This window comes from Struthio camelus, chromosome 1 (genome assembly GCF_040807025.1).
Source record: "Struthio camelus isolate bStrCam1 chromosome 1, bStrCam1.hap1, whole genome shotgun sequence".
NCBI classification, from domain to species: domain Eukaryota; kingdom Metazoa; phylum Chordata; class Aves; order Struthioniformes; family Struthionidae; genus Struthio; species Struthio camelus.
In genome coordinates this window covers 28,750,831-28,763,031 of record NC_090942.1, presented here as the reverse complement: position 1 = coordinate 28,763,031, position 12,201 = coordinate 28,750,831, and the positions used below count along the sequence as shown (strand labels likewise).

The following is a 12,201-nucleotide window of genomic DNA, read 5'->3' as shown; positions in this document are numbered from 1 at the left end:
CCGGGAGCGGAGCAGCCCCGAGCACGGCCGCGGGCAGCCGGCCCGGCAGGGCAGCCCGGCCCTCCGGCGGCCGCAGCGGCCCGCCCGCCTCGGCTCCCCTCGGAAACTCGTGGGGGACGGGGGCTCGGGCGTCGCGGTCCCGGAGCCCCCCGCCAGTTGCAGCCGGCGCCCAGAAGGGACCTTCCCTGGGAGGTTTCCGCGAGGTTTCCATATGGCAGCTATTAGGGAGGAACCGCGCCTCCCTTCCCCGCCGGCAAACGCGGCGGCGGCGCCTCCAACGCGGCCCGAGCCCGCGGGCCCGCCCCGCGCCGCAGGTCTCGGAAACGCAACTCATCTTGGTCTTTCAGATGAGAATTATTCCAACAGCAGCACTGTACACCGACTGCACAGTCTCGGGCACGGTTTGTGCGTAAATCAGAGCTTCCAAGTGAAGCAGTCTTCACTTCCGGGGGGCTGATGGTTGCCAGATAACTGGACTCACGAACTTTAGCAACTTTTTTATTTCATGTTAGGTATCGAGGTCAAATATAGGATTGCAAGTATTCCAAAAACAAACCATCATTGACACAGGACTGCCTGAGTTTAGCAGAAATTCCCTGGTTTAAAGTTAGCCCACTTCGGCTGTAACAAAGACAGTGAACGCTGAAGGCTCCTGCATAACTTTGTGACTGCATAGTTCTTGCTCCTAACAGATGCCTTCAGTTATCAATCCCAGGTGAAAATCTTGAAAAAGAAAGTTAAGCAACACCCTGCAAGATCTCTTGTTCAGGCAGCAAAATTACAGCTATTACTATGTGGAGAGAAGACTTCAGTCTTCCAGGCTATCACTCACTATGACTTCTTGAGAACATAGACACAGGACTTCATTAGCTGTAAGCATTTAGTGTTTCATAATTATACCTTTTGCAATTTCTTTCCATCAACTTTTGAGCTGGTAACATTCATGCACTTCTCAATTTCTAATTATTATTAAATAAATAAACCCTCCAAAGCCCCAATATCCAAAAAGCTTTTGACGGCTATGGCTCTGGGTTGAGGGCAATGACAGTGTGAACACATTACTGGCTCTGCAGCAGCACTATTGCCCAGAGGTGGATACAGTTCCAAGATGGGTAGGCCTTAAAACCAACAGATGAGCATTCAAAGTCTATCAGATAAAGTACTACAGTTTGAAAAAACCCTCAGTTTTCAGATAGCGGCCAACATACCACAGCTTCTGAAGTTTAGAAGAGATACACCCTCGTTCAATTAACAGGGGAAAACAAGAGAAAAAGAAATGGCAGGGAGAGAACAGCAAACCCCAGCAGTATTTTAGATCTTTCTGGGCAAAAGCTAGCCTTCACTGCTACCCATGTTCTCAGTTTTGTCATGCTTAAAAAGCTGACCCCTTTGATTTTTCTGATATCCTTCTACATTAAGAGCAGCTCCTTTTTCCCCCCTCAATGTTTCTATGGCAACGCAAACCAACAGCTAATGAATGTTATCCTCCTCCTCTCCAGAGCAGTCATTCACTACATCTGCATTCCAGCTTTGTTTCCATCGAGATTCCTTCTCCAAGCATTACACTTTCTGCTAGCCTTATATGAATTAACCTTACATACTAGCCTTACATAAATTATTTATTTCTACTAACCACGGCTCTGTTACCGTACAGAATCACACAACAGCTGGGGTTTGAAGGGACCTCTGGGGATCGCCTAGCCCAATCCCCCCGGCTCAAAGCTGGGTCACTTAGAGGAGGTTGCTCAGGGCCGGGTCCAGCTGGGTTGTGAGTATCTCCAAAGCACGGAGAGTCCACAACCTCTCTGGGTAACCTGTTCTGGTGTCTGACCACCCTCACAGCAATTTTTTTTTTCCTTACATTTAAATGGAATTTCCTGTTTCAATTAGTGCCCATTGCCTCTTTTCCTGTCACTAGCCATCACTGAGAAGAGTCTGGCTACATCTTCTTTATTCCCCATCAGGTGTTTATATACATTAATAAGATCCCCGGGGAGCCGTCTCTTCTCTAGGCTGAGCAGGCCCAGCTCTCGCAGCCTCTCCGCGCAGGGCAGAGGCTCCAAGCCCCTAAGCATCTTGGCGGTCCTTTGCTGCACATGTTCTGGTAGGTCCGTATCTCTCCTGCCCTGGGGAGCCCAGGCCTGGGCCCAGCTCTCCAGCTGTGGCCTCCCCAGTGGTGAGCAGAGGGGAAGGCTCCTCTCCCTCGCCCCGCTGGCAATGCTGCTCCTTGTGCAGCCCAGGAGGCCACTGGCCACCATTGCTGCAAGGGCATACTCGACTTAAAATACTATATTCACCTTCAATCAGTATGCTGCATACATGATTTCTCATCCAGTTCAGATTATGTCATGTACTATATAGACTGGCTAGCAACATCAAAAGCATGATTTTTTTCAGTATACACCTTATGAAATTGAGCTGAGGTTTTTCAATGCAACTGTGAAAATAATGTAGTTTACCTAGATGTAGAAATACAGGTTAAGACCATTTTTAGTAAAGCTGACTTGCATGAAAATATTTTCTGGGAAGAATACTTAGTAAAGAAAACCCTTAAGTAGAAGGGCTCTTCTCATATACATCACAGTCAGTGCCACAGCTTAAAAGAAAAAGAAGCCAAATTCCTTTAGCCAGGATACAGACTTAACAGACTAAGACTCCATGCAACATGAAACTACATCCTGAAGAGTCAGGATAAAAAATAAACCTATTTTAACAGCTATTAAAACTGTTTAGGAAAAACACATTATTGACTTGATAGCAGTGATATCTCCTTTCACACCTCCCCATTTATCATTTCTGGTCTGTAAAAATCCAGAATCCTGATACCTGGAAATTCCTGCTCTTAGAACAGGGAATATAGTTTTCCAAATGCACCTTTCCCTGCAATCTCCAGAACAAAGAAGTGACAGGAAAAGTCTCCAAAACCAGAAATCTGCCATGATGATAGCTGCTTAACCTTCAAGGCTTTGTATCTGTGCAGAAAGACTACCTCCCTCGTGAATGTCAACACAGACAACAAGCAAGCAGATAACACAGGCAGGATACGGACCACTGTTAGCCCCCCTTTCATGACACAGCGTTAGATTTATTCCTAAAGGGACTTGTTTAACAGAGGCTGAAGACTCAGAGTCTTCCGTCACATAAGGCCCAAAGCAACATTTCTAATACTATACCAGTAGTGTGGAAGCTTTGTTACAGAAAGATCATCTGTAACTTTTGCAGAATTGCTGGAAATGAGTCAGAGAAGGCACATCCAAACAAACACCTCCTTCGACTTAGCAGTAGAAGTTACAACTTTGGAGAACACCTCAAGAGAATGGGAGGTGCCTGGAGAAAAAAGAATGAATCTGCCTAGCTCAGATTTAATTCTTACCCCCAAAATGCGGTTGGATGAAAAAGAGGAGGGAAAAAACAAAATAAAACTCCCATTACTTCAGCGGTGAATGTAATAAAGTGGGAAAGAATGGACATTTTAAGTATATGTACATATCCAGAACTGCTTTCTATTATTTGCAACTGAAACCAAACAGGAAAAAACAGGCACTGCCTTGTAACAGACCAGGTACTCCACAGGTCAAATATAAAGAGCGGGGCAAACTGCAAAGCACAGGAAGAGAGGCAAAACACACAAAAACTCTCATTCACAACATGCAATGCTTATTTTGGACAGGGCAAACTAGAAATAACAATTTTTAGGCTCTTTCAGATCTCTGTGGGCTCACCTAAGGCCCTAAATTTCACATGACAGTCTAAAGATTCAGCAAAGGTCATAGCATGAACATTCATCTGTAGTGGGAAGTTAGGTATCCAATGATATTGCATGGCCAAGTAGGAACCTTTAAGCAACTATGTAGCTTTAGGATTTGGCCCCTGGGCCAACCCACTCATTCTTCCTGCATCTCAATTTGCACTACTGTAAAAGGAGAATAATATACCTCAGAGGGTTGTGAGGCTTACCTGCTTAAGGTATGCAAAGCTCTTCAGCATTTTCCTCCAATCCCCTCATAGATGTGCAAATCATTGTACTATTACTATTCCAGGATAATGACTTCAATTTGATGATTTACAGAAGAAGGCCTCTCAGCAGGGTTATTTTCATCTGAAGGCTCCCTTACTGGGTGTCGGTGGGGGCTGAAGTTTTGAAAGCGTGGCTTAGGGGCCAGATTTTAAAGTAATCTCTTTCTTTGCTTCTCATCCTATCCACAACCATATTGTGATACCTCCTCAAACAGCGTATTTGAAAAGGGCACTGGAACAACATGAAAACAAGGACCTTGAAAGGCATTGTTTGGGCCTGAATTTGAAATCCAAAGAGGAAAAAACACAATTTCTGTGATATGGTAGATTAACATGATCTTTGGTTATCGAGCTCACAACCTATCCTACTCACTCAGCACAGCTAATGACTGATCAATTACTGAGACAGCTCAAAATAGTTATTCCAAGATCCTTCCTTCTCATCCATGGTGTATGTCATTCCAGACACTACTCTTGAATAGTACAACTTGCTATGGATGTTAGTGGCAGTAAGTCTGCATTTAACCTGAATGCTGTGTACCCATATAAGAGTTCACAATTGCAAAGATAACCACTTGAAATAGGAGACATAAGGACCAGCCTCTCCCAAATGCATTTAGGAGGTCTACTTAAGTAGTAGCTTTCTGTATAAAATTTATAACCCTTTTTGTTAAGAAGGCAGTCACTTTAGGTAAACCATACAGCAAATAAAAAGTGTTACTTAAAGCATGATAAATATATTTTGTTTTTAATGTGTAAGCCTCTGGAAGAAAACAATTCTCTAATGATTCTAGTTTCCTTTGTTAGGTCCAAAACATGTTCCTATCCAAACAAATTACAAAAAATTAACTTGTGTGCAACTGTAGTAGTCAAATCAAGACACCTGAACTTTGAGATATTACTTTTCTGTTGACTTTATCTATATAAAAGCAGTTCACTACAGCATTCAAACCTATAACTGGTTTCTGCAAAGAATATTTTATTGTAACTTTTAAACTCAAAAACATTTATCAGCACATATAACTTTCATGTATTATTTCTTCTCACAGGTATTTTACATTGATCATTCACACCTTTATTCACTTAGTTCAATACTGACAAAACTGTTATGTGGAGCACATTTCCTTTTCAACTGCAAGACCTTCAAGGCTTACATACAAAGAACTCCACCCAAGTGGATCTTTTCTTCAAATTCATGGGAAAATAAATTTTTAGTTATTGTCTCAGTAAGAGTTACTAGTGGCAGGAAATGCGCTGGTGACTGCAGCTCTGAAATGGAAGCTACTTTCAGTGCCTTTGAAGCGGCTTCATTAATGTAAATTCTCACTTAAATGGAGAACTGAGGTATAACGAGGCTAAATAACAGAATCTTTTTAGAGGGCAGTGTCATGGAAATCTTACCAGTGGCTGAAATAATTCCATTTAGCTAAGATGAAAGTACATGCAAGAAGCACACTATGAAACAAAATCCTAAACACAGCAAAGATGTCATTATCAAAGTTTTATTAGCACTTGCGAGCTATCCCATCCCTGTATTTGAGTATACTTTGAACTGTATTTCAAGTTAGTTATAGAAGGAAAGCTGTACCCGTGAATAAGGTTCTATGCACAGTTAAAACTATGTGCAGTTAAAACTGCACTATACAGATGTTTGTATTTCCATGGATTTTTCCTTTTGTGATGTATGTCTTGTTAGTTCAGGATGAATTATAAGACATAATGAAGAAACAAAGAACTAGTTTTAAAAGAGTTTCTTTTCCATACTTTGCTGGTTCAAGTCAGTATGTTGATACTGTGTGCACTTCTCCACTTCTGCTGGCAGAAGGCGGTGCTGAGGAACACTACCTCTCCCCTCTGACCCAAAATTGGGAACAGAATGGAAAGAAATATAGCTGTATTTGTCTCTTTCCTCATCACACCTCTGGGAGAAGTTCCCTGCACTGAAAGAGAAACCTGGGAGGAAAGTAAGAGAAACAACTGCAATAAAAAGGAAACATACTAACACCCAAGGTAGTTTTCTGAAACAAAAAGCAGAAAACCACTGTGACAACAATAATAAATACTACTCAGAGTAGCTCTACAGTTTTATCTGGTCTTTCTACTCTCTGGAAGGAGCATCAAAGATTAAAGTCTACACACAACGCCTCTGAAAATACACAGAGCAAAAGCATGACACCCGTACTGATTCTTAAGTTTTTTTTTTTTTTTTGCCTGCTTCTGTTTTACTTTGAGATAGAAGAATGTCCCTTCGCAAACTCTCAGCATTTCTGCAGATTTTAACGGAAGCTTGAAAAATACAGCCATGATTTGTATTATTTATACCAAAGAAGCTACATAGGAAGAAAGGGAACTGGTAACCAGGTGAAATACAGATATTAGTGTTTCACGGCACAATTGTAAACATCTTCATAAATGGAGAAATATTAAGAAAAATTTGCTCTAAACATCAGGCTGCTGTAGTGAAAGGCCAGGCTAAGAAGAAACCAGCTGCTTTGTCTTCTAAGTTGCTTGCATTTTTGTAATTGTAAACATCATTTCATCTACAATCCTTAAAACTGTTAAAAGAAGCAAGTTTCCCTGAGGAAACAGATCTCCGGCATGATTTGAATGGCATAGTTCAGTAGGGAATTACTTTTTTGGTAATGTTTAAGAAGATCTCCACAGTCCTGTAGTTGTGACAAAACAAAAGTACACCTGAAAGTTTTTCATATGAATCTATACTACAACAGACGTTCAACATGAAACTGTGTGAGATACTTTACGATATTTCAAGGAAAAAATTGCAGCATCATTTTAAATACAGACATGCAATATAATCAGCATTACTTGCTCATGTTCACCTTAATGAATAAAAGCTAAAGCTCACAATGAAACTAGTAATCAGTAAGTAAGCAATAATTACAGCTTTGTGTACCAAAAAAAGCAGCCTTGACACAAGATTTTTATACCTACACGCTAAGCCAAAAGTAATTTTGAAAACAAAACCTTAAGATATGTTCAAATAAGCAATTTTTAATTAATTTATTTCTGTATTAAATGTACTTACTGGATGTAAATATCACAAGAATGAAGAGAAAGTAGTCGTTTTCACACAAACCAGCGCATAGCTCCATATACTGGATAGAAGCATAACGCGAACAAGTTTTCCAAAATTATTCATAACACAAAATTTAAAGTTGGGTTTTCTTTATGGCTAACTTAGTCATAAAGAAGAAAAAACCAAATCCAAACAATGTTACCACTCCCATTTTTACTAATCTGTTTTCCAAGGTAGGTGCTTTTTCTGGAAATTCCACTCGGCTGGGGTCATTCTTCTGTTCCCTCTGAGATAGAAGTTAAGTTCATGTAAAAAGCGTAAAAAAGAAAAAAATTAGTGCAAGAACTTCTGAAGTGTGTGATGAAATATGCAGTCCTAAGAACCTGCATGCATCTAGTACGTATGTTACTTCTTTCTCCTTGTGTGTCTGGGACCTACTTCAATTGAAACAAATGCGTGCAAACCTTTATCTTATCTAGTACTTGGTTGTTTTGTAAGTAACATATTACAAAAACAAACTGTTTGTTTACAAACAGAATTCCTTAGGAGTAAAACACTGCTAATAGGTGCTACCAAAATCTTATAGCAAAACATTTCAATTTTCAGATACTTTAACTGATTTTCAGGCACTTTAAACAGAACTTTTGCTATTTAATCACTAAAACAATTATTTATTAAAACAATGAGTTAAACACGTAACAGATGAAACTTTCAAAACATTTCCTTGCAGTTAAAGAGGGGGTGGAAAGTACCTCACAAGTGCCTGCTCCAACATCTGTTGAAGCTGACTGGAGCCTTGTCATGAAGTGCAGCAGGGTTAGGTCCTGCTTCCCTCTCTTAGTTCATAGTACTTCAAAGACCATCTCGTTTGCCAGGTCAACTTTCAAAAAAATTATATACTAAAGACATATCACGTACTGCAGGCAAAATATTGTAATGACTAAGCTTAGCAAAAGCTACTGAAGATCTTAAAAGAGTTTGTACAAACTTATATGTAAGAGGTTTAACTTTTTCATTTAAATCGGTACTTTTCATAAAAGATGTTTCAGTGTTCTACAGTGATCCAAGAGTGGCACCCCCCATAAATTAAATAGCACAAAAAGGTTTAGTGTTACAATGTGCGAAATTCAGAACATATTGCAGTATTTTAATACAACAGGAACTGTATTTTCTAAATGATTACCAGGCTAACATTTAACACCTTGGTTTGTTTAACAGTGGATGCAGAGCCACCATGCTTCATCTTGACAGGTATAAAACCTTAAGTAGAGATGACAGCAAGTCCAAGTGGAACCTAACCTTGTTCCCCCCGTCTCCCCTTATAACTAGCCTGCATGTACAGGATACAGATATATACATGTAATTGATTTCTGCATACGCAAACAGAGGAACACAAACGGCTAAAAAGTTCTTTGCTACAACCTCAATCCAACTCTTAAATACATTTGGTGTTAAGTGATTTATTAGGAGAAGGTTGTTATATTACACTAAATTTACTTAATCTACAGGAAATTGCATTAGTAGCATTATACTCAAGGTCTCAGTTCCACATGGCTTCATTCAGTAACAGATTCCTTTCTGACACTGATGCTCCATTTACTCTATCCCAGCGGCCATTCCTTTTACTAACCTATTACTTAAAATGACCCCATCTGACAAGAGCGTGTCACTGTGTTGGTTTGAGAATGACTGATGTGGTGCTAACATCTAGCCTTGACCTCTCCCACCCTCTTCTTTTGTCACGTCTGCAGAGTTAGCTGGGATGCCTCCTATTCAATCCATAAAACCTTAACATCTTCAGTGAGTCAATAATTCCAAAGAATTTCTTAATTAAGAAGTATTCTGAGTGACACTTATACTATAGTAGTCATCCATAAATGTAGGGGTACTTCCAACTGAATTCTTTCCTACGGTTGAAAGAAAGAGATTGACTACGCTTTCCCCTGGAGACTGTCCACACTGCTTTGGAATATTCTAGATTATTTCTTGTTCTGTCATGGAAAGGTAGAAGAGGGAGAGGTGCAAAGAAAAGAAAGGGAACCTGCCATACGTTCCTGCTACCTCCATGCAGCTTGCAATCCCTGGATGCAATGTCCAAACTACAGCTGAAGAGAGCCTACGGCAGACCAACGTTATCAAACATTTCACTGATGGACATCACGTTCAGGGTTTATGAGAAAGTTGTATACAACATTTGGTAGACTCAACTCGCACGTACTCACCTTTTCCATGAGGTTCTTCAGTTTGGTAACTTCTTTTCCCAGCTTTTCAACATTGCAAACCAAGTCTTTGCAAACTTCAGTAAAACTTTCAGCTGGTGCCCACTCCAGTACTATCTATTAAGAGTTACAGTTAAATGACAGAATTACTGTAGATTGTAATCTAATATTTTTCAGTTAATGTAGTATAAAAGATAGTGTCAGAAAAAAAGGTTATAACTTTATTTAAGCATATTTTTGCATAGTATGATTTACGCATGACATGATCTACTACTCTGTTTCAGCCTTCATGGGAGTCTTCTGCCACTTCTGTTTTAAACACTAATTCCTTTATCAGCAGAGACACTGAAAAGCAGATCTATGCTCTTTAATTGGCTGACTTAACTCTCTGGAATAAATTATTTGAAAATGTATACTTCAGGAGAAGAATATTGGACAGCTCTATAAAACAAAACAAAAAACAGTTGTTTATGGTTTTGATCACTATCATTTTCCCCCCCATTTCTATTAAGTAGAATAATAGTACTCCCCAAACTCTAAATTAGACTTCGTTTCCTTTGGTTAAATACCTTGTGAGAATTTGTGAGCAAATGCTTATTTATGGTCTGCACAGGAACGGTCAGGTTACCACACTCTTTATTCAACTTCTGAAGAAACTTGAGGAATTCATCTCCACTAGCAAAACAAAATCGTGTTCCATTATTTGTAAAAGCCTGTAACTTTTTGCAAGGTGAATGCTATCTATCCATTCCTAATATTGGCTAGAGTGCGAATTAGACATGCAATTGCAGGAAAAAACAAAATCCACAATCAATTTACCACAGGAATCTCTGTCACATTTAACATCGTGGCAAGCTTTTTTAGGGGAGGTGGGAGAGGAAGGGAGGGGAAGGACAGCAAATCATTAAGTTATCTGGGATACTTAGCTACTAAGTCACATTAAAAGCTGGAAAAAGCGTTACCCAAAAGCTTTCTGGAAACATTCTGTTAACCTCTGCTTTCTTTTCGCACTCCCATTAATCTTGTATTATCAATGCAAACACTTCATTATCGGCTACATGAGAAAGTTTGGATCATGTTAGGCAAAATAGCCACAACATCATGTTTTTCTCTGCATGTGTGATAGAGATGATAATCTGGCAACACCAGGAAGAAAGAATTTATAGTCAATTTTATATTGACATATCAAATGTTCCTGATTTGCAGCTTACATTTTAATGGAAGATGTAGGGGGAAAAAAAAAAATCTGATTTGTACTTAGGATTTAAGGACTGAAATGATAAGGTTAGAGATTAGGTTTAGTCTCTAGCACAGTGGAAGAATGAAGAATCCAACAGTGCTAACTTGGGCCTTGGTTCTGGAAATAGACTCCTCAAAGCTCACAGAATCTGAGCTAACCTACTTCAAAGAAAACGTATACTTAGTGTTCAAATATAAGCAGGAAGATAACTCTGAAAGTTAGTTTGACTGGTACCTCCAAAGAGTGGAGAAAAGGCTATAAAAATCTAACAGACCTATTTCAACACTAGGTTTTCAAGATCCTGCGTCACACTGACTCGATGTAATTTTATTGTAAGCCTCAGGAAAAAATTAAGGTGTCAGCTGTAAGTGATGGTGTGGACCAGAAATTTATTGCCATTGACTGGGCAGAGGGAAAGAGGAGCAAAAAAGAAGACAATCCAACTGTTTGTAAAGGGCGAGCTCCCAAACCCTGGGACTCTTAGAAGTTCTTCATCTCCAGAAGAACAGCTTCTGCTACCTTTAAGCCATTCACGTGAATAACACGTGAGCCCAACACAACAGACAATTTTAGTTGGTATCTCCCCAATAACAGGGCTTTCATTTATAGGAGGATCTGAATAAGTGAATTCAGATCCCAACTTTCCTCTTTTCCCTGGAGCAATCTGCTACTTAACCTAAATGCAACATAATCACACTATCTCACTTGCTGCCTCTTCTGAAGGCAAAAAGTTCTAAATGTAATTTGCCACCAAACAGCTGAGCGTGCTACATGCCAGTGTGCTGCAAGTGTCTAAATAGAAACTGAAGTTAGCCCACAGAGCGTTTTCATCAAGTTCTCACTTTTTCCTACAACAACGCATGCCCTAAGCAAACAATATTAAGTTCTCTACTGGCAAAACACTGCCACTCAAAACAACTGGGAGCCTACAGCCTGGGCTTCTGCAGCATCACATGAGGGAAATAAGCAAGACTACAGACTCACCTCTTTGGGAATCATTCTGCACCTAGGACTTCTCGCATAAATATTGTCCATTAGGACAATGGACCTAATTGTCCTAATTAGGGAGAAGAAAAAGTGCGTCAACAAAATTGGGATCCAATTCTCAGGCTGTGTTATCCTGAACTAGGATTATGTTGCTTTAGAGCTGTTTTGGAATAATCTGATGGCCTACAATTTTCGTTTTATATTTGCTAAAGGTATTCCCACTTAAAACAGCTGTTCCTTTGCTGTAAATCTCAGCTTCAAAAAACGTGGATAGATGTTGTTCTCCTACGCCTATAAACAGTCTACACCATATTCAAACCTCAGTACCTAGTTCCAACCTTTTGTATCTTTCTTGGTGGAAACTGTGAACTTTAAATCCAGCTTGCATGAACTTAGCAACTGGTTAGATTGCAGGGAGTTCAGGCACAGAAGGATGAGGAAATATTATTCATCATGCATATGGTAATCCAACTTAATAAAAAAATATAGAAAAGAATACAAAGTATTTATTCATTCTGAAAATGCATCCTGTAAATATTAGTCTCTCTCTCTACACTACATGAATTAATTATACTTCAAAAGTGAGTTTTTAATATGCCAGTCAATTTTGGCACAAGTTCATTAGTGAGCAAAGTTTACACCACTGCTCAGAATGTTTGTGATTTGCAATACTGCAGAACTGCTAAGACTTTAATACGCAG

General features: G+C 39.7%; 1 protein-coding gene across 1 annotated transcript in view; it reads right to left on the bottom strand.

The window, feature by feature from the left end:
* Window positions 1-6,210: 6,210 nt before the first annotated feature.
* Window positions 6,211-12,201, bottom strand: part of ASZ1 (ankyrin repeat, SAM and basic leucine zipper domain containing 1) — a 40,716-nt gene continuing 34,725 nt past the window's right edge. The window contains exons 11-13 of the mRNA XM_068932622.1: window positions 9,843-9,948; window positions 9,277-9,390; window positions 6,211-7,340 (exon numbers count right to left, since the gene is read on the bottom strand). Coding sequence (XP_068788723.1) covers window positions 7,188-7,340; window positions 9,277-9,390; window positions 9,843-9,948 — 373 coding nt within the window. The 3' untranslated portion in view covers window positions 6,211-7,187. The remainder of the gene's footprint in view (window positions 7,341-9,276; window positions 9,391-9,842; window positions 9,949-12,201) is intronic.